Raw genomic sequence first — 23,235 nt, 5'->3', positions numbered from 1 at the left:
AGGTGCTTTTGGAGTGGGAGAAAAGCTTTGGCATTGCACAGAGGGCAGGAGTTTCTTACCTTTTCCTCCCTATTTCAGCTGATGGGCACTACCCTGTGTCATATCACCAGCAGTATGAAAGAGCATTTTTTGTTATGTGGCAGAATGGAGTTATGTGCCTATTACCTGATCCAGTGTAGGAAGCCTCAAACATTTAGGAGAGAAAAAAGGCTTTGACAGAGAACCTCTATGGGAAGGTAACCCTTGACAGACTGCTTATGGCAGAGGTGCAAATGTTACACTAGCATAATGGTCACTTCTGTAGAGAGACTTGTAGATGAAGGCAACACGTAAGATCATAGTCAAGACAAGATTTGCAAGGAAAAAAGTATCTTAGATCAATAAAGGAAAAAATGTAGAATGTTATAAGACATATAAGAAGAAATACTCAAGTACCAGAAGTCTGAGTGATTCTTACCCATTATTCTAGTTGTTTTAATAAAATAAGTGTCTCTCCCCAAAAGCCTTTTTCACTTACATCCCCTAACTACTGCAGTAACAACACCACAGACTACAACATTAAGTATGGGCTAGTGTCAAAAAGTTATGTATTTTATATCGATTATATATACTACATTCCTTACTCTCTCTCTCTCTATATATATACACATATCAGATAAAGGCAACTTACATCACTATGCATTTTGCTGATATTTAAAGCATGGTTTAAATATAGCAGGTTTGGTAGATCAGAGGCTGGATCATGCAGGCTTTCCAAATCTTTCTTGTAATTCACCTACAGAGAGAATTCAAGTTATGTAAAATAAGATTAACAAGATAATTCACTGCTAATACTATAGTGTGTCTGTTCAGAAATATAAAGTTTGCCTGAACAAACTGTGTCTGACACTAGATGGTGCTCTTTTACTATTATTTGGGATATAGGATGAAGGGCAAAGGAAAAAAAAAAATCAGTGAAAGATTCATTGCCCTGAGTAAATATTTGGAAACTACTCAAAGCTTTCCTTAAAAATAAATAAATAAATAAATAATCACACTGACATTTCAGGTTAGGAAAAAAAAAAAAAAAAACACTTTTTTTTCTTTTTTTAAGGTTCTAAACAATTTTGAAGAAAGCTTTTTAAGAGTAACCTCCTCAATACTTTATGTTTACTTATTTTGAATGTTATTGATTCTTGTTCTTTCTCCCTTGATTCAAGTAGTACACTAACTGTCCAAATAAAAAAGATCTACATAAAACAGTTAAAGGGCAGTGCTCCAGGATAATTTATTTAATACAAATTGCTTTCAGCAAAGATAAGCAGTATAGGCACCTAAGGCAAAAGTTAATCACTTAAAGAAGTAGCAAAAGATAACTTTCTATCAGCCCATAGTAGGATTTTCCATATTCTTGATAGCTGGAGGCCCAGCTCTACAGGAAGAACACTATCCAGCTTAGCTATTTTAAATTATAAACCTCTTAACCCAATACATTTAGTCATCTTCACACACGTATGATGCTCTTCACTGAGTTAGATAGGCTTCAAATCAGCAATAGTCAATTTGTGTATCTTTCATAATAAATAATAATTACTTAAACAGTGTGTGTGGAGAGGTGTTTTAAAAAAAAATGTTTTAGAGTTTGAAAACAATTACTCTGTTGAAGCCAGCCTCTCCTGTTTCCTTTGGGTGGTGCCCCACACTACGGAAACATCACACTACAGAATGAAAGGTTGTCTCTAGGCTATCTGGGATCACTCCCCCAAACAAGAGCTCACATTTTTAGCATTAGACACACTGATAAATATATCATCCCAACATCATTTCCACTTGATATAGATGTTTTCCCCAAGCTGACTCCAGCAGCAGGCACCCACACAGAATCTAGGAACTGGATTCTAGGAATTTAAATCTAGGAAATTTAAAATACAGATCAGAAGATCGACACCATTAAGTCTAAAAGAGAGACATCCAAATCTGAGTTACTTATGCTAACCTCCTCCTGCAACCACTGGAGAGAAGGTAGCACTTCATTCCTCCAAAGACAGGAATCTACAACAGGTCAGATGATTTGCTCTCTGGACTGGTATCTTTCTTTCCCAAATAGAAAGGGACGGAGTACATTAGCTTGGCATAGAAACACAAAGTTGAGTGAGATAAATCTCATCTAAAATCATTATGAAAAAACTCTGCAGACTCTTGGAGAAGGGCTTTGTCTAAAGAGAGGAAGAAATGGATAACATGCTGTACTTGCTATACAGACACAATGTATAGCAGGGACTTCTGTTCACAGTTATGACTTGTAAAATGGAAAAAGGATTTCTGCCTGAGAACACACGTTATTTTTTTCAGGATGTAACACATGTAAAATACAAAGCAAATTCACTTACATCACTTGCCAAGGTGGATGCAATCTGTGCTTGCTTGAAGGAAGCACTGTCAAGAGGATTGTACTGGTGACTCTTCATTTCTTTATTGAACTGCTCTTTGTATTTCACCTTCGGCCAGAAAAACAATACATATATACAGTATTAACATGTAGTACTTGGAGAAGACACAGAGAATTCAGACTACAAAGGAGCTTATTAAAGGCAATTGCCTTATCCATAAATCCTTACATACTGAAAATATTTAAAAAAACTCAGTTTAGCCATACTTGTAACTATCTTGTGCTCATTTCAAATAATTTTCATATATCTGATTTTTACTGAAATAAAAAATAATAATTTTAAGATTTTCATATGTAATTATTGGTAGTGATGAGTTTATACTAGGAGATAGAAACAAAACTTAATGACTTAACTGGATAATCAAACAAATCAGAACTGTTTGACTAGCAATAATAACTTCATCACTGAGAATGATTCAATTCTTAATTAAAAGTGTGCTTTTAACAAAAAAAAAAACTGTTAAATTTGTTAATTTGTTAAACTATTGAAAAGTAGATCTTTTGAAGCAAATTTTTCAACCACTTCAAAGTTGTTGAAAACAAAGTATGTGAAGTCAAAATCAAACTTCCCATCTGATTGCCCACCACCAGGTATATGTGTCATCCATGGTGATGGCTGTCACCAGAGCCCCAGTTTCTACTTTTATTTCTGCCAGAGATTTCCAACAAGACTCTCAGGCATCTCTCTGCAGTACAGTCCCTTCTTGGAGACATCTGCCTCGTTACAATGTTAGAGAGCATAATTAAATGGCTATCTGCTATCACCCTCTTTTCTTTTTGTTTAAAGGAAAATTGGGAAAGATAAGACATGTAAGGGGAGATAAACAATACATAACTGTTGAGGTATTGTCATCAAAACCAAATAAAGTATAAAAAATCCATAGAACTGAATTTGAAATCTGAAAAAATGAAAATGAACAAAAATGAACAAAATCGCTGTCCTTTGTCCCCCTTATTGTGCATGATCAATAAACATCTGGAGACTTTGCACACATGCCTTGCTTCTTTCCAACAGCTGGGCATAATGGAGGAGAATAAAGTTCAGTCTGAATTATGCTGTTTTCATGAACGTTAGTCAGACACCTGATATCTGAGCCTATGCAACATCCATTATAATTTTCCATGCTCTACATTAAATAAATAGCTTTTTCCTTTCTCCTTTTTTCTCTATGCCCACATGAATGCCTGATAAAGTGGTTAAGCCACCTCAAACAATCTCCTTCAAAAATCACTTTTTTCTCAGCTTTAGTTGTAGGAAGTATTTTCTTTTTCTATTTTAGTTCTTCTTTGACTCAAAAGATTCTCAACATGGCTTAGCTTATACATCTCCATTATGTTTAGCCACAAGGCCCAATATTTCATAAATCAGGATAACAAGAAAGCAAAACTAAGCTACCCAAATAGAAATTAAACATATCTTTTCAAGAATTACAATATGATTGCAACAATTACATTACTCATTACTTTTTTTTTCTTTTTTTTTTTTCAAATAAAGGTAATTCTAAAGCATTGTAACTTTTAAAGAGCAACTTTATCTGAAAATATGAAAATTTTTCACACTAATTCTAGAAAATAGTATCTATTGCCTTCTGGTAGATTCATCTGGTTCATATTGCTTGATATTTGCCTTGGCTTTGGATCAATTGCAAACACAATCTGAATACAAAGACACTGCCTTTGTCAAAGGCAAATCCACATTCTGTACAAGCAGTGAAGAAATAACTTAGAGGGCTTTTCTCTTTTAAAAGGTATATCCAGAATTTGCCTGCTAATAAAATCAGGCAGTGCTGGAATATCTGATTCAGAATGCATCCAAAAACAGGGATCAAGTCAATATGGTGAGCAAAACTCTCTTTTACTCTGTAGGCATCATAATGACATTGTATGCAGGAGTTTAACTATCTGACTACTTAAGGCTGGGCTTTTGCCCAGTCAGCAAATGGCCTCAAACTGTGCATGTGGTCTGAATGCACAATGTGGACCTTGGTATACTTGTTAAGTGTGAAAAAATCAGTGCCAAAGGGACCTCTCCTCACAAATGGCTTGCCATCTTCCAGCTGCAGCTATTTCATGCCATTTTTTTAAAAATATTTTTTTTAACAATACATTTAAATCTAGAGATTTCAGCAATGAATCCCTATTAGTGTCACTTCAGATCACACCACTGCTGCAGAAGGAAAGGGAGAGCCAGTGAATCCAGTCTTCACAGGTCTGTAAAAGCTGTTCCCAAATTTAAGGAGACTGCTGACCAATCCAACTGCAAATGGTCCAGTTTCAGTGAGGGCTGTCTCAGTAGCTCTTGGTCCTGCTGTCTTCTTTGGCTGCACTGCTTATTACCTTTGCTCTCCTCTCCAACACCACCATACATGTCATTCTGGGGCAAAATGGAGGCAGCACAATAATATCAGATGACCCTGACAGTAGCTTGAGAGCACTTCCAGCAATAATTTAACTCTGACTTGTCATAGGGGATTCATCTCATTGAAAGCTACACACACACATTCACTTTTTTTTTTTTTTTTTTTAATTTTAATTGGCATTTTCTTATTTCCCTCTCCCTTTTGAAAGAAAGCAGGTGGGCTTGAGAGAAGGAAGAAGGAGAGAGAAGAGCAAACACATGAATTAGCCACAGTGAAGAAGTTCATGTGTCTATTTTATCCTCCTTTTGAACAGGTCAAAGTTATGAATGTAGTTTAAAGGAGGAAAAAAAAAAAAAGAAAAAAAAACATGCCTGAGAGAAAGGGTTCAATTTCAAAACAAGGAAGAAAAGTACTTCGTCAGTGATTTCCAAAACATAGGGAGGAGGAGGGGGATGTCTGATCAACGTTATAACTTGGTGAAACAGCAAACAAAAATGTGGGAGTAGAAATGACAGTTGTTAGTGTGTTAGTGGAAGCTTATCTACAAATTTCATCATTAACCGAAAGCTTTACTTTAATGAGGGTTTAAAACGATGACTGCTTATTCACCGTATTAATTAAAGTCTTAAGTTTGTTTATTTTTTTTTAGAGAGTATGTAGTGGTGGCTAATTTAAAAGAAATGTGTGGAAGCTGCTTTCTAATTGTAGCTAAAGAATGAGCAGCTTTTGCAGACTTTTAACACAACATCCCTGAAAAACCAAACTGGAATTAAATAAAGCCTGGATAAACAAACTTCTCATTGGCCTTGCACAAAACCTATAAAAGTCAGAATTGCAGCTGGACAGAACAGTGTCTTTTGAAGCTTTGCAGCAACATTCCTAAATCAAAATCTGTAGTTCAAAGCTGTTCACACAGGGAGTGTTCAGTTTCAGAAGTGGATGACATCACCCACTGTTCAGATTTACAAAGAAACTACAAAAATGGAATCATTCAACCACTGGGATCCCAGGATGAAGCAGACACTTGCAGCTAAAGCATTTCCTCATGACCATATGAAAACATATTAAAAACTGAAAACCTGTCAGAGCACATTGAAGGAAATGCAACATAAACAAAGAGCTAAATTAAAATACTGGTTGCTAAAAGGGCTAGCAGAGTTTAAAGCAAAGAAAGACTGTGAAAATCTTAGACTGTGAAAATCTTAGAAAAGGTGTATCTAGGAAGAAAAAAAAATCTACCTCTAACAAGTATTATCCATGAAACAATAAGCACCAAATCCAGCAAAAAATATGTATATCCGAAATTATTTGTCATAAAACCTATCACTAAACAACAAAAGAGGAATATTTCATATCAGCAGCTCTTAGTAAAAGCTAATAAAATGCATTAGATGACATAAAGAACACATCAGAGCTTGTTTCTATTTAAAAAAAAAATACAAAAAAAGTATACAATGTACATTCAGCAAACTGACAAACTTCATGTTTTCACAAAGGCTAACGCAGTTTATGTTTTAAATTTGGTTTCAAACCAACAGAAAGTGGTTACTGTGTGCTGTGGGTAAATATACTAGTACTGGGAGCTGGAGCTGGTATTTTTTATGCTGCTGTTGTCAAAAGCTTTGTTTAAAAAGAGAGAGAGAGAGAGAAAGAGAGAGAGAGATGGTACACTGATTTGGTACAGCCTTGAGTACCAGTCAAACATTAACACTATTTTCTTCACTTTGTTTGCCTTCCTGCTTGCATTGATTGCTTTCTCCCTTCGTTACACCCACACTGCCTGACCTCTTCTTGCTCCTGTTCTCTATACTCCCTAAATTACCTACCCATATGCACTACATTAAAACATGTTATCATCTTCTCTTCCCATTACATCCATCAGAATTGTCAACTTTGCAAATTTACTGTGAGGGTCAAATAACTAATATTTCTCCACATGTCACAGCTTATAGATTCATGCTATTAAGGGAGATTATCAACTTTCAGCACAAAAAGTTTCTAATGCTCCTATTTGCTGAGAAAGAAAGGGAAGCCCTAAAGACCAGAAAGTCTGGAGACAATAAAGAGATCATTAGGTTTACTATTTTTTAAATCTTGTAATTGTTACAAGCCTGCTTCTCAATTCTTGCACAAAGAGGACTGACAAGATTGACCCACATTTAGGGTGCTTCCTTTCCTACAGCACAGGTGCATTCCTCATCCTGCCCCATCACCCTGCTCCACAGACAGGGGTCATCATCATTTTTCTGTGGTTGTACAGGATGCTCTTGATTTATAGTCAGCATGTCTAAGTGTTATAATGATTCAAATAATATATAAAAATGTTAGACAACTCATGGCCACTGACTTTCCTCCAGAGGAGGTGGGGAATCGCTGAATGCACCTCCCCACTGCTGAAAGCAGCCTGGTACTTACAACCTCCGTGCTGCTTGATGCAGATGGATGGCAGCAGAGTGTCAGGCCGAAGCCTGATGCTTTTTGGAAGTGCCCTGCTCCCTTTTTAAAAGTATGTGGCCCTTCACACACACTGCAAGCAGCCTCATCAGGCAGTTGACTAGATGATTTTTGAAGGTCCCTTCCAACTGAACTATTCTATTCAATTCTATTCATCAGTGTAGACTGAGGGGAGGAAAAAGGATGGAAGCATGCCAAAACTGAGCTCCAGTTGGCCAGAGTGTGGCTGCAAAGGTTGGACCACCAAGGACTAATAATCATCTTTACAAATAGACTGCAGGCTACATTATATCAACTGCTCCTCTCTTTCTGCCACACCACCTACACTATTTGGACTCCCTAAAGAAGTTAAAATCCCATACCAAATGCTCTCTTCTGCAGACAGATCTCACCAGGAACAGCAGCCATCCCTGCCCCTGGTAGCGAAGAGACTATGATAAAGCTACTAGTCTTGCAGATAAAGCATGTATTGTCCAAGAGAAAATCCACATCTAATAAAAATGAGATTAAAAGTGCACTGATTAGCCTATGATGCAACTGCCACAACACCAGCCTGCAGGACCCCTATGACTCAGCTGGTAGTTTTTGATTGGTGCAATTGTTGGTCACAACCTCACTGGTACCAGGTGTAGTGAGATTGAAGGTCTATCAGAAAGGGTCCTGCTTTTTTCCTCTTTGTGACAACAGGCAGCTGCAAGCCCACTAGGTTCTGAAATGGGATGCAAAGAAAGGAATATGTAGATAGCCATTAGGTAGAAATAAAGAATGCTACACACTAAATCTAGAGATGAAGTCTTAAACATGACTAAGACAAAAAATTCCCTTCTCTAGAAGTGACACTGAGGTCTGAACAGCATAGGACTGACTCTTCCTAGAAAACACAGGCTAACTTCCCAGCCTGCATTATGATAAACACAAAAGACCACTTCAGTTAACCACGGTCCAGTATAAAACAGGAAGTCAGGTAGTACGTATCTGAGGGCTATGTCTGGTGATATCAAAAGAAGCTTAGCCTCTTGCAGGCAGACAGTGAGTGCACTGTTCTGGAGCTTGTTCTCTATGTCTTATTATTCTTATTTTGTCCTAGTTCTAGGGAAGACTTTTACCATCTTGACAAATCACAAGGAGTTTTTACACAATGCTGATAGTGACTGTTCTGGTCTATACATTCCTCCAGTTGTTTTTTTCTAGTTGCGGGAAAAACGACATGGCCTTCTCCAATGAAAGGGGGTTATCCTCCTCATACATGAGGATGGAATTTGCTCCTGGGTTTACAAAACTCATGAGTATAGTTCTGAGGATTACTAGCAAGGATTATGCAAGGAACTAAAAGAACTTTTTGACTGCAAGTCAGAAATCCCTTCTCATGATATGAGGTTGATCTGGAGCAGTAAAAGACTCATAAGAGGAAAAGAGGGAATATTTGTGTCTCCAGCTTTCTTTCAAGTTATGGACAAAAGCAGTTTCTTCATTTTTCTATCTTTCTTTTAAAAAAATTTTTTTTTTTTTTGGTTAATATATAACAGAAAGTAGTACATAAAAGGTTCATTTTCAGGGGGAGGGAAGGCGGGCAGTTTACATGTCAGGTCAAATTCAGATCCCATTACTCACATTAGCAAGCAGTTTCACAAAAGACCCCAGTTACTTCAGTGGGATTAATCACAGGGTAAGGTTCCACTCAAACTGAATGAGTAGCAAAATTTGACTCTAAATTGCATACAGTTAGAAATCCTAGATAATGTATATAAATATACACCATCTCCACCAAAGATGAGTTGTAACAGTCAAAGTTCACTGTATTTTTGCATAAAATGTATATTCTGTTTCCTAGGAATCTTAAATTTACCAGTCATTACAACACCATATGAAAAGGGTTTGAGAACATAATCTTCATGCAATTAGAGATAATCATCTAAAAATCTAAATATTTTCTTGCATTAGTAGCAATGAGATATCTGAATGAAGTCATTGTAAAATGTCAGAAAATCTTACTTGGCTTAGAAGTTTAGAAACTCCCTTAGCATGTTCAAAATCCGGTCTTCCAAGTACAGCATGCTCCTTATTCATCTCCCCTCTTCCTTTTTTGTACTCAGCCTTAAAAAAAAAAATCATAAAAATGAATACAAATCACTATTAAATTGTTTGGTTTTGTGTTTTGTTTCTTTTTGTTTTGTTTTAGTTGTTTTTTCCAGGAGAAATGTAAGCACTACAGCTAGTAGAAAAGCTAGTCTCATTTAGTGATCTGCATTGACACTACTCTCAGTAATATTATAATTAGCTCAGAAAAAAAGCCCTTCTCACACTTCACCTCATTAAAAGCATAGTATTTACATGTATTTATTGTAAAACACAATGCAAAGCATTCATAAAATTCAACTTTAACAAAATGCACAGGTTAAGCCTGAGAAATACTGTTCACTTACTGCTCCCAATCAAGGCAGAATGAGTTACAATGGCTCAGCATTTCTTAAGACATGGTCTGCAGTTTACACAAGATTATTTGTAGTGGTTGAAAACAGCCTTGAAACAAAACTAGGCTGAGGGGCAGTGTTTTTGAAATACAGGTCAAATTCCACTCTCAGTTTTAGCACTGTAATCTTGCTAGGTTGCATTGGTGTAACAGAGAGGACTTAGTCCCATAAGGCTGGTGTTACATGATCTTTCCAGCTGAACTACCTCCCATGCAAATTGCTGCATTTTCTTTTTTTTTCCAAAATGCATTAGAAAACAGTACAGATGAACCGACAATAGGTTCTTTGCAATATCACAAACTAAATTACCATTGCATAAAGCAGGTTTCTTACATTACTCAGGCACTGTGAATCAGCAAGGACATGTCATAACAACAGAGAGAAAGAAAAGACCCAAAGCCACTCTATGTAGCTTTTAGAGCAATTCAGAATTCTGGGCATAGAACATAAGACTTAGTAGGAGATTTTGGTTTTCAGAAAATGCTGTGTCCAAAAGGTGAACCCTTATGTCCCTTAAAGCTGTCTTTCTGTAAGAGACACCTCTCCATAAGAGATGCCTAATTAGTCTCAGATGAAATTTAGCCATTGTTGAAAATCTCAGCTCAGAACTTCTAATGTGTATATTGTCTACATTAAAATATTAAACAGCATCACACATTACTGCTTCTCAAACTGCTTCTTGACCTATCCCTTAGCAGATGTCAAAGTAGGAAGGAAAAGAATTTGAGACCAGGGTATGGGAAGGAGAGCCATGTGCAAGAGGCGATATGCTCACATGGCTCTCACAAGGACAGTGGGAGATTGCATTTCCCTACCATTGTCAGCTGACACAGAAGGAGGAATGGGAGTCCTGGCATGGACACTTCTCTTGTACTGGGGTGAACAGAGGTCTTGTGTGTCTTTTGAAGTGCAGTAATGCACACTAGCACGACTTCTTTTTAGAATCATTATTATTAACAAGTCCAAGACAAAATGAGATTTAGTAAGCTTAACATTGTCTTCAGTCATCAATGCTTGCAAATGTCAAACTGTTAACATCAAAACAGAAGCAACTCAATTTTGTGACATTCCAAGCAAGCCATCCCCCCACTAGTTCTCCATATCAGATTTAGCATGCCATGTTTTCTTCTCTTGCTAGGAAGTCTGAAAATTTCAGCAGCATTCTTACTGAATCTTGGAATTTGAATCTTACTGAAATTGGAAAATAAAATAAAATAAAATAAAATAAAATAAAATAAAATAAAATAAAATAAAATAAAATAAAATAAAATAAAATAATAATGTCTAAAAAATACAAATAGAATAACAAAAGAACATACATCACTTATTATCTTTGTTATCTCGGTGGCTATCTTTATGTCTGGCCTGTTCAGCACTTCAGTGTATCTATGAGTATCTTGCACATCCTTTCTATATGACACCTGTCAAAATAATAACAAAAAATGTTTAAAACAAATGAAAAGTTTGAAATTTATAAATCATCTTCAAATGATCTATCAACTCAGCCACGAAATTCACTAAAACACTACCTAATTTATTCTAACACAGTCCTTCTTGACAGAGATTATTTATTAAGACCCACACACAGGTTAACAGGATAAAGAAGACATTCAAAAGCATAAAATATAGTATTAAAATGAAAAACATTTTTGGCTTAGAAGCACAGTAGAAAATGAAAGCACTGCGAAGACCCAAATATTAGGTTTCATCATTGAATTTCAGAGGAATTCTAAGAGGACAGGTTTTTGTGGTTTTTGTTTGTTTGTTTTTTCTGTGCTATACCTTTTTTAATATAAACTAATACCTCTATGATATTAAGCACCAAGGATCACAGTTACACTGTGGAGAAACTGTAATTCTACCACGGTGAACGTCTCTCAGTAACAGGCAGTCATGTAGCTGGTATGTAATTAAATGACACAACTCCACCCCAGCACCCCAGACTTCTCCCAGCTCCACTTATCTGCTACTTTACACAATCATGGGAACAAGAAGGCTGAGTGTTCCAGCATGTGGAGTATAAGACTGGATTTTTCTGTTTATTCAGAGGCCACTATAATAATGAATGAGCTTAGAAGACTTTGGCCAGAACACTAAACCACAAGTAGAAGAGCCCAAAAATTATCCCTTTAGCAGACTGCCTGCAGAAACTGCCTAGATGTCAGAGACACTCCAAAGCTCCCAGACCACAAGTTTTCTTTCTTTTCCCTACTCTAGGTCTATAGACTTTTTTCCCTACCTTGCCATATTGCATGTGTGTCAATCCAAGCCAATTCCCAAGAGCTGTCGTCTTAATGAAATCTAAGAAAATCAACCCTAGTATTCAAAAGTGTCTGACAAGTTGAAGTTCCATGCAGAAGTTGGAGAACAAAGTCAACAGGAGACAGAAAGCATCAGAATAATTCCTATTTTATCAGACAGTCTTTTAGACTATTTTTCTGCTTATTAACAGTTAATTGACCTCCCAAAATTGTATTTCACCATCAAAAACGTCCCAAGAGGTTCCCTCGGCTTGAAGCTTCACTTATAATAACCTGTGTATCTGTCTCCTGTTTCCAGTGCAGTTTTACTACGGACGCAGTGCAACATATTGAACTGCAAGTCTGTCAATCATAAAGTGGAATACCTAGTGACAAATATAATTCATAGAAATGTTATATAAAAAAATAATTAAAAAATTACTTTAGGGCATATATTTTGTAGGCAACAGGGAGGTCATTTTGCATCCATATGGCTTCAGCTAAGTAGACAAGCTAAATGGGCTTCGCTCTGTTGGCTGTTTGCCCACAGATAGATCTTATAATTTTTAACCTACGAGTGGCACACAAGTTTAATCAATGATAAAAAAAAAAAAAAAAAAAAAAAAAAAAAAAAAAAAGAATTAATATAGCTCAAAGTATCACCTACCAATATAATAAAAGCTGTTTCTTATAGCTCATTAAAACAACTGGAAGTTTTGGTTTGGTTCTTTTTTTTTTTTTTTTTTTTTTTTTTTTTTTTTTAAGACACTAGATGTACAGACAAGTATTTGCAATTCAGGGCTTTACATGAGTTTAGTTAATTATATGCTGTTCATCCTAATGACCACATGAGGTGAGGTGAAAACCACAGAGGCAGCAGAAACAGGTTTCTGAATAGCACCCTATCATCCATGTAAATTGCAAATTAAAGGCCAGCATATGTGCTCAAAATAGAAATTAGGAATGGAGTGAATTTAACAACAGAGAATCAAGAATAGTGGTGATAAAGTTGAGGAAATGTGGTCAATTATTGCTCCCAAATGACATGATCATATAGTACATGAAATAATGGATTGTGGTTAATTTTGGGGGGGGGGAGGGAGGGAATAAGACAGTGACAGTCCTTTATATTTCACCATTTTCAATTATATTAGATGCAAGGCCAATTGCTATAGCTTTCCCTGAGTGAATTATTATTCTTCCTGCACCTAAACCAGTATACCTATTACTTATGTCTGAGGGAAAGTCATCTAACATTTTACAAATGTCTGCAATATATATTTGCTCCATTCTGCAGCTTGTCATACTCCGGTGAGAATAAAAATGTTATGCAGCAGAACAGTAGTTTGTCAGAGGTAGGCCAAAGAAAGAAAAAATATGTTTCCCATTTCCTGAATAACCTCAATCCCTGGATGCTGACCCTTTCCCATTGGGACAGTGTGCTGGCCTCTATTACACAGCTGCTATTCTGTTCCATCTAGTGATTTTTTTTTTATAGTGCTATGTTAGACCAGTAAAAGGAAAGCTATTCCATGAGAGCAAGGGAACAGATGTAGAAACGGCAAAGCAGCCAGCATGGTGTGTACACCCATAGGTACCAAGAAGATGGGAGGTGGAGAAGCCTATGAGAGGGGAAAAGAGAAAGAGCAGCCTGGTCAAGCGAAAAATAAAGGAAAGCAGCAGGAAACGAAATAGCAGAAACACCCAGGGAAGGGGCTATCTTTTCTCCTGGGTTTGTTCAGCCCCTGAACAAACAATTAGCAAGAGGCTCAGACCCTGACTAGCACCTCCAGGAATTACACAATGCCTTTACTCAATCTTCACTTCAAGGGGATGCTCAAGTTCTACCAAAACCATCACTAGATGCTCCAGAATTGCTCCCTTTTGCGAGGACTACAAGTCTGTGAAACATCTGCTCAAACTGGCCAACATACAGGAAAAAGTAACTAATATGCTAACAACATAAGAGCAGCAGGGAATGACCTAAACAGAGACCAGTGGGAAAATTGAGCAAGAAAGAAGTAGGTACAAAAAGGAAAAGATTTCTGTCATCTCTAGTTTTGAAGATGCAAGTACTAAATTGCAAGCAACAACTAGATTTGAAGTGTTTTTCTACCCTATTTTTTTCTACCTATTTTGAAATGACAATAAAAAGTGATTTTTTTTAAAGCATCCATAAAACTAATGAACTAATGATAATCTCAACAAAAGCCACTTAGCATCTTTAATCCCAAATTTGATTACACACCCTGAACTATTATTTTTTGCAAAGCATGGAAAATATTCAGGGCCTGCTTATAATTAGCAGACTAATTTTAATAGGGCCAAAGCTCCAGCTCTTCTGAAAAGGCATAAGGTCCACTTAGGATAAACGTGAGGGTCTATTTACTCCAGCTAATGGTCCTGAAGGTGCTTCACCTTTCACGGTGGCACCAGTTCATTGGGATGCACTACAACATTGCACAGGAAACACATTTTGAACAAGGCTGCAAAACATCTCGAATTGTCAAACAAATGGGAACTTCTGCTAAAACCAAGCACACTTAGGCTTAAGAGACTAAGATCTTTCTTGCAATCTTTTGTCTATTCCAATTCCAAAGCTACTCCAATCTATATTTATCAAATTACCAATATGTGCACAAGTAGATAGGGACACATTTTGCCCTCTTGAAATCCACTCACAAAGTCAGCAAGGAGTTGAGTACACCTACCTGTAAAATAATTTGTCTCTTACTGTTTGTCCCTGCTTAGTATTTTCAAATAGAAGCAAGTCCACTTACTAATGGTCTGTCGTCAGTGTCTCTGCCCCCTTTTCTCTCATCTGCACTTTGGGGTCCATCAACACTAAGAAAATGACTAACTGGTGACAATCATCATTGGCAACAGCTTTTCTGATCCCCACTCAAATGGTGTTGAAAACTGTTTCCCGGCTCATGTAGAAGAGACAAACACATTTCTGGCCCATTACAGATTGATGCAGTCATCCTTTCCAGTAATGGGCTTGAAAATTGATTGGTCCCAATTACATCAGGAGTAAACACATCATTTTCAGCACCAGTTGGAAGTGGTCCAGGGGGACCTGCTGTTGACAACCACTGTCAGCAGAAAGTTAGTCAGTGAAAGGTGATTTTTTCTAATGCAAATGCAGAACAGAGATCCAGGAGAAGCTTGACTTTAAGATGATCTGCATCAAAACAAACGTCAACATCTTGGTATTGATGGTGCTTAAGCACATCAAGTTTAAGATCTGCTGATTTTGTCTTATCAGAAAGAATGTATTTTTTGTGTGTGTGTGGATTGTGACTGTGCAATATATCAAATATGGAAAAAGTGTACTTTAAGACAATACAGGCTTCTTAAGTATTCAAATATAGAGGTCAATGGAACATTTAAAATTATGGCCTCTGACATCATTTGGACTGCAAAGACCACATATATATATATATGTGGCTCCAACCTCAGAACTTCAAACTACTTTTTAAATGCCCATAGATGATTCTGTTTTGCTGTTTGTAAAATCGGAACACCAGTTAGCTATTTCATACAGGGTAACACTGCAAGGAAAATCACTAATTTTAACAACACTCTATATAAACTGCTACATAAATAAATAATACTGTTTTGCTATTCGTAATGATCAGTGATGGACCAGGTCACAGAACAGAAAAAAAATGGTATCTGCAGCTTTGACTATATTCACCAAATGCTGTGTGCAGCTTCTACCCAAGCAAAACACAGCAAGTACTTTCCTTTCTTCAGAAACCCAAATGGAATATCATTTCACTGTTCAATTTCTTTTTTTCTTCCATCCATTTGATCCTCAGCTACACCGATGAAGAACTACTGTTTTGTGACCAGACAGTTTTCTACACAACACCATCTAATGTTGGTCCCAAGTTTGGAAATTCCCAGAAGAGACAAATGACATTAGCCAAGCACAAAGAAGGTTGATGGTCCCTACTTCACAGTTCTCCAAATGATTTTGCATGCCCAGGTCACATAATTAATATTGGCTTCACAAAACAGAAACATAATTTATAGATAAAAGTACTCTGGCTTGGATAAACATGCTTTCACTAAAGCATTGTGTAGTATCTAAATTATTTTTCAAGTAAATTCCCTATCATTAAAAAAGTCACTTTTGTTCTTTTGAGAGCAATTTTCTTCTGTGGAAGAATGAAGAGAAAAATGTTTTTCTTATACATGATCACGTTGTTCAGGAGATTTTACAGTATTTCCCTATTATGCAGCTTCAACCCACGCTTATACAGCGTGTTAATGATATTCAAAGTGGTGTGAAGGCCTACAGCACATGACAGTTTCAAAATGTCAGCACAAAGGTATTGTAAGTTGAATACAGTCTTAATTTTTAAAGGAAATTGCACATTTCACAGAGTTGAGTATAAATGTCAGCCTTATTTTAAGGCTGAGTAAATAGTCTTAAACACATCCTAATCCTACTAGATGCAAACCCTGCATGTAAGGGTTGAATTGAGTTGGCAGACCATTGTAGGTAAACATGCATTCTGCTCCCATAGGTATACGGTACTGAGTGGTGGATAAAAGAGCTTTGTCCTTCTATTCCCTCTTTTTACACTGCACTTTCAAAAATGTGATTCTACAAATAGCCTACATTCTAAAAGAAAAATACTCCATATTTGGGATGCTTGTTATGCCATACTCTGACTTACAGATGAAAACTCATGCAGCTTTTAATTAAACCTTTACTTGTAAAGCAAGAAATCCATAGCCTATATTCAGCATGGTGCTCAATTACCCACAGGAGTTGTGTAACTGATGAACAATAACTGGACTTACATAACTTTATGTGTGATAGAGATATATCCCCATTGCACTAAAGCTCCCTGTGAGCATCCAGAAAGAATCTCTTCTTAAATAGATGAAACTAACTGGTTAGAGTTTTATGTTGGATTTAGAGGTTTTGTTTGCTTAGTTTTTTTAAGCTTGTTCAGGCTGAAAACACCTTCCATCATATATTTTAATTATTTTAACATGCTGTTAGAAGTTCTCATTTATCCCTCCTATCCTTCCCTCCTATGTTTGCCTTCATTTCATTCTTTTATTGTTTTAAGAGTGAAAGACGACGAAACAACTGAACTTAATTTACTCTCACATCTGTACCCTGCTCTCCTTCTGTTAGCAGGTGATGTACAGCTGTAAAAGGGGAATGGGTTTTGCACTAGCACACTAATCCACAGACCATGACGAATTTGATTCCAAAACTAGTCTCACATTCCTCTTGGTCCCACTAACTACTCTGAGAGGGATTCCAGCCTCTCTTCCCAATGTTATTTCCTTCCCTAATAGTCTGCAATCATTCCTAGGGTTAGGTAAAAACAAGCCCATGCTTATGTGGAGGGAAGTTCACATTCCCAGCTCACATCTTCTGTCAGTCTGATATCCTGATGCTTCTAGCAGCGGAGATGGCCAGAATTTAACAGGAAGAGGGAATTCTGTAATCAAGGCAGGTTGCAAATCACTTCTGGGAGTTCCAACTCAGGTATTTCCCAGCAGAAGAAAAAGTTATTCTTCAAACATAATGCTTCCCTGAAGTTTTCCAGCAGCCTTTTAATCAGCAGCCAGCTGTCAAGGTTCTACACACATGAACATACATCTAACATTGACATTTAGCTTTCAGCCTGCATAACCTATGAGTGTTTGTTACACTCTCAGTATGGAAGATAGGGTAAACTTAAGATAATTCAAAAAGAACACCTAAGCTTCATTTTCTATATTATTAGAAGCAAAAAATGTCCCATTTGTCTGAGAAACAAGAGAGTCATAAAATCATATACTTACCTGCCTTGACTTTGTTGCCTAAGCAGAATAGAAATTGATCATAACTTTGAAGGTTATGTTCAACTTTATAGGTGTCAGCTGTTCTTAGTGGCTTTGAGGCCCTTAAAATTTACTTTTCTCATAAGTAAACTTATACAAAACCTAAGACTAACATATATTTTTCTTCAAATCAGTGTTTGTAAAAATAGAGCACAGCATAAAAGACCACAAAAATCAAAACTGACTTTAATAAAAAAGAAAAAAAAAAAAACTATTATTAGGTTTTTATATTGTGAAAACAGAGAACTTCAGGAAGATAACAAGCAGGTTTTGTTTGTTTTTTAAAGAATGGAAAAGAAAGAAAAAAAAAACACTAAAATATATAGCTAGACAATCTAATTTATTTGTAAATTACTTAAGTAAACTAATATAACAAATATTTTGGTCAATGGCATAAGCTAGAACCATGCATCAAACACAACTCTCTGGATCAGATTCTATAAAAATCAGTCTGAAATTTTTCTTTGGAGCTCACTTGGGTATGTATTCATGAGGTGGGAACAACGTAATTCGTGTGCATAAAAGTGTGCAATAGCAGTGCAGAAATAGCCCCCTTTTCTCCTCTAAACAGAAATGTTATTAAAAAAAAATCTAAATGTTATTTTAAAAGTGTAAGACACTGAAGCCATACTGCTGCTCCTGTAAACAAAGACCTTTATACAGTTTTAAAGTACAAGTACACATTAATTTGGAAAATCTCTTTTACAATTGCATTTCAAATTGGTATCAGCAATATTTAATAACAATAAAAATAGCTATTCATTGTTTAAAATGACCTTCCAATGCTCTTTATCATAAGTTGCATGGCATTACCCATAGCATATTTTATGCACACATTGTGTCCCACAATATTTAAGAGCACATCTGTAAAGAAAAATGAACTAATGAAATATTAAAATATTCCATGCTCATCTCATAGCAGTTAGCTACACTAGATGTATAAACTCAAAACAAATGAACCGATTTCAGATGGGGGAGTACTTACATCACTCTGGTGTTTATTGACTTCCATGGCATGCTTAATATCCGGAGGCTCCTTCATATGTGCGTAATCTGAAGTTCCTTTCTCAGCATCATATTTTTGTTTATACAGTACCTGAAAAAAAAGCATCATGCTTTAGTGACCTCAATAGACAAGGTATAATATCATGAGCTGGACTAAACCTAGCATTGTAGTGTGCCTGTATTCAGGAAGAAATATAATAAATTATTAAACTCCTTAATGGAACCAGAACCCTAAAACAATAGCAGTTTCTGCCCAAAACAGACACATGAGGCACAGGCAGCAGAGAGATTTCTCTAAGTCTACTATTGCAACAGAGGTATGAGTAGGCAGGAGGAAGAAAAATAAATATACACATACAGAAACAGAATATTAACCTTAACAAGGTGAGAAGACAGCCCAGAGAATAGCATAAGGGATTTATTTTTTTTTCCCTTAAAACGTACATGAATCTGTCAGCTAAATAAGTATTCACAAACAAAAATGAAAAGTATTTTCATTTTTTTCCTGTGTTCAGGAAAAAAAGGGGGGGGAATTTTGTGCATGCCTTGTAAGTGAACAGGTTTACATGAAATACTCATAGCTCAAACATCAATTTCCTCCACTGTTAGGAAATTACTATCACAATACACATTTGGGCTAGCCACTAGGTTCACAAAGAAAAATAATATTTACATTCAATTGTCATCATGGTAAAGGAAAATGGAATTGGATTGTGAGTTTATAAACAAATTTATTTTTACAATAGAAACTGAGCTCAGTGTTGGGCATTCGTCCAGATTTCCCTGTACTGTACTCTGCTATGCTTACATACACACACACTCACATAGTGGAACTGCCTGAAAAGCTGATGTTGCACTTAGATTTGTCATAAGCTTTTAGGCTTACATTAAGAAAATTCACCAGGTTTAGATGCCTGAAAAAGCAGCAAGCAGTGAGAAAAATCATTTTCTAATAGAGCTCTCAGGAGCAAGCATTAAAATAATCCCCAAGAAAACAGCAAATACTAAATAAGATTGAAAGCTGATCAGGAGGAGAAGGATTTTAAACTAAAATCCTAAATAGCAATAAAAGAATACTGTGAAAGTTTTGAGGGAAGTCTTAATTGTGGTGATTCGCACTCTTTTAAGACAGGATACTAGAACTGTGAGAAAATGACTTATCTGTTTATGTTTAAGGCTGCAAGATTGCATCTGAATCACAGATCAGGGTGCCCGAGGCAATATATTAATATCTACTCTATCTCAGATTACAAAATGATATGTATGCCAAGAGATTAAGACAAAAAGGGCTGCTTGGAGGTATTTTTAGTTTTTTGTTTTGTTTTGTTGTTTTGGGGTGTTTTGGTTTGGTTTGGTTTGGTTTTTTTTGGTTGGCTGGTTTTTGTTTTTTTTCTTTGTTGTTGTTGTTGATGTTTGTTTGTTTGGGTTTAATTTACACTGATACTATACAAATGAAAGCATCAAATTAGGAAGTTTAAAATATGCTTACACAGTGCAAATCCAACATGATCAGGTCTCTGGGGAAAGACATACAACTTAAATTGAAACAACCAAAATGTCTATAACCTCCCTATATCGATTACGTTTTGCAACTGGCAAAGTAAATGATCCTTAGGAAGATCAGCTGCAGAAGTATAGTAACAATATAAACATATGCCACAAAAATGTTTTTGCTACTTTCCACATTTGAAATGGTCACTTTTAAGATGCTTCCCATTCTGAGAAGCCAACCCAGACATTTTATTTTTTTCTGAAATTCTGTAATTTACATATACTGCAATACATTGTCACATTGCTCAGTCAACATCTACATTTTTATGTTGGTGTATGAGCTATGAAACCAAGACATCAAAAATCAAAAGCAATCAACTCCCACCACAAGAAAACTAACAGAAATTGCAATTGACTTTCCACTATCTTGAAAAAATAAGACTGTTTCTTTAGCTTAATGTAGGAATACCTGATTCACTATTTCACAGCCAAATTCTTCCTAATCTTTTCACAATAATCTTATTAACTGACTTTGGAACCTTGAAAGAATCACAGATTCTGCCGAGTTAAATAACTGTCTAGTTTTGTCTTGAACAGTTGTGCAGAAATATTCCCAAATTTTTAAATCAGTTCCAAGCAAATATGCAAAAATATTTACAAGGATTACTTCATTAATATTATTAAAACTACTGTTTTATGTTACTATTTATTTCACATTTCATACTGAGTTTCCAGGCTTGAAATTGTATTTACCAAATACATATATGAAAAAGTACTCCACAGAGATCAATAACAGGTCACTCATGTAACCTTTGCTCTGGAGCAGTACATTTAATAATTTCAGTAATTCCATTATTTAGGTATGACTTCAGTTTGAACTGATTTGTAACTACTCATTTTTTATTTTCCTTCTCTCTCTTGTACACCAGTGTGCAAGAGGTGAATTAAGGAAGGTTTTATGCTCTTTTAACTTAACTCTGACTCACCATATGCGGTTGTAACACAATATGATTGTAAATGATGAAGTAAACCATAAAAATACTTTTATCATACTAACAAAAGTACATTTGAACATAAAAGAAGGAATCTGTCCACAAGTAAGAAGTTGAAAATATTCCTTAAGATTCCTTTGGTTTATCATCTTTACAAACAAACAGAAAATGCTGTTGAGCATTGACATATAGTTACTATTTGAGATATTGCACTGTGCAAAGGAATATTAAACTGCCTTCAGTTTGCGTTAGATTACTCCTTTCAGATAAGAAAAACTCTGCAATCTCTTCTTATGGTAGAAATAAAATGATGAAACACACCTTTTTTTTTTCATTATTTTTTTCCCTCCCAAGCAATGTTAAATATTTTTATCATTGTTTGTGACAACTCATAAAAAAATATCCAGGAAGAACTCTTATGAACTCATACTGGTGTTCAGACAGGAGAAACACTTGGCACAAAGCTAGCATTGTTCTGAAAATTTTCTTCAGAAATATTTTCCACAGGAAGTTTGTGATTTTTCTATAAAATGTCAATTTCCTCTCAGGAAAATCAAGATGAGTCTTTTTTTTTTTTTTTTTTTTTTTTTTTTTTTTTTTTTTTTTCAGAGAACAGAGACATTAGTGAGAGTTTTCAGGCTGGCAAGGATGGCAACTCATGAGAGTTTTCAGGCTGGCAACTCATGCATGGGAAGAAAGATTCTCTCTCTGGCTTACCCTGGGAAGAGCTATGAAAAGAGAGAGAGGGAGGAAAATCTCACCCTCAAGAAAGTCATTTAGATTATTACAGTCAAATTTTCTCTGTTAAGGGAAAGCATGAAACTGATAAAAGCCACCCAAGTATGTGGGGTTATGAAACTTCATTTTCATATTTTAATTCTCCTGAAACACTTTTTCCATAAATAGCATCATTATTTTTTGTCCAAAATCTGCTTGGGTTTCCTTCTCTATGAATATTTATTCCTATTGTCATGCCAGCTTTATGTAAAACACAGAAGAGCAAACATGGGCTTTACATAAAAGCCAGAAGAGGCTGTCTTGTTTTAGTCTTTCCTGTACATCTTGAAAAGGGAAATAAGCATGAATCTATACAGCAAATATGTGGAGAAAGTTCCACAGGAGGAAAACCAGAGACACCAGGGTGATGTACTCTCCATTATGGTAAGATCCTGCAAGCACTGGCTCACACTGTATGGCTGGAATCCCACAGAGTAAAGTTCTTGCTCCGCTGAAGTCAATGGCAATTGCTACACAAGTGGTGCTACAGCAATCTGTTTTGGAGACGACAGCAAAAGGCAGCTGCAGACAGGAAATAACTTTTTGCCATTAAAAATAAATAAATAAATAAATAAATAAATAAATAATAAAATGAAAAAGGAATTTTTCTTGGTTGCCTCTAAGTTCCTGAATCATCAATGTGATCTGAAAGAGTGCATAAAATTCATAAATTGTGCTAGATCTAGGAAAACGGAGCTGCTGGGCAGTGGCAGTACTGCAGCACCATGTCAGGGCCAAATATTCGTGAGAGAGACCACTTGCCAAGCATACATCTGTGTAGGAAGTCACGGGGCAGAAGCGGACCAGCATCTGCAGTCCCGTGCCAGCAGGCAGCAGCAGGGGAGTCGGTGTTCTCTTTCTTCTGCTCTGTGGTAAAACCACCACATCCCCAAGTCCTGGCACACCTGCTTGGCAGATGAGACCACAGGCCCCACCAAGAACACAGTACCACAGAGTGAGAGAGCACCTGTGATGTTTGGATACAAGGGCACCTGGCCTTGCATCCAAGGAGCATGATGAGGGAGTCAAACGTGTAAACTTGTTCTAACAGGAATGGGAAGGAGGACACATAGCCACATTTTTCTCATCTCAGGAAATAAGCACCTATTTAAAATCTGCTTCTTAAAACTGAGAAAGCAGTTCTGGGCTTGTAGGGGC

The 23,235-nt window shown here is 36.2% G+C and overlaps 1 protein-coding gene across 6 annotated transcripts in view; it reads right to left on the bottom strand.

Moving 5' to 3' along the window:
• NEBL (nebulette) overlaps positions 1-23,235 on the bottom strand; it is a 259,446-nt gene that overhangs the window by 64,096 nt on the left and 172,115 nt on the right. For 4 of the 6 annotated variants that reach the window (XM_084511942.1, XM_084511941.1, XM_084511943.1 and 1 more), the window contains 5 exons: positions 18,798-18,908; positions 11,033-11,134; positions 9,235-9,336; positions 2,370-2,477; positions 671-775 (listed from right to left, as the gene is read on the bottom strand). The exons of the other annotated variants lie outside the window; for them this stretch is intronic. In XM_084511942.1, coding sequence (XP_084368068.1) covers positions 671-775; positions 2,370-2,477; positions 9,235-9,336; positions 11,033-11,134; positions 18,798-18,908 — 528 coding nt within the window. The remainder of the gene's footprint in view (positions 1-670; positions 776-2,369; positions 2,478-9,234; positions 9,337-11,032; positions 11,135-18,797; positions 18,909-23,235) is intronic. 6 annotated transcript variants of the gene reach the window in all.

Source organism: Aythya ferina (genome assembly GCF_964211825.1).
Source record: "Aythya ferina genome assembly, chromosome: 2".
In the NCBI taxonomy this organism is placed as follows: Eukaryota; Metazoa; Chordata; class Aves; order Anseriformes; family Anatidae; genus Aythya; species Aythya ferina.
This window is presented reverse-complemented; position numbering and strand designations above follow the sequence as displayed.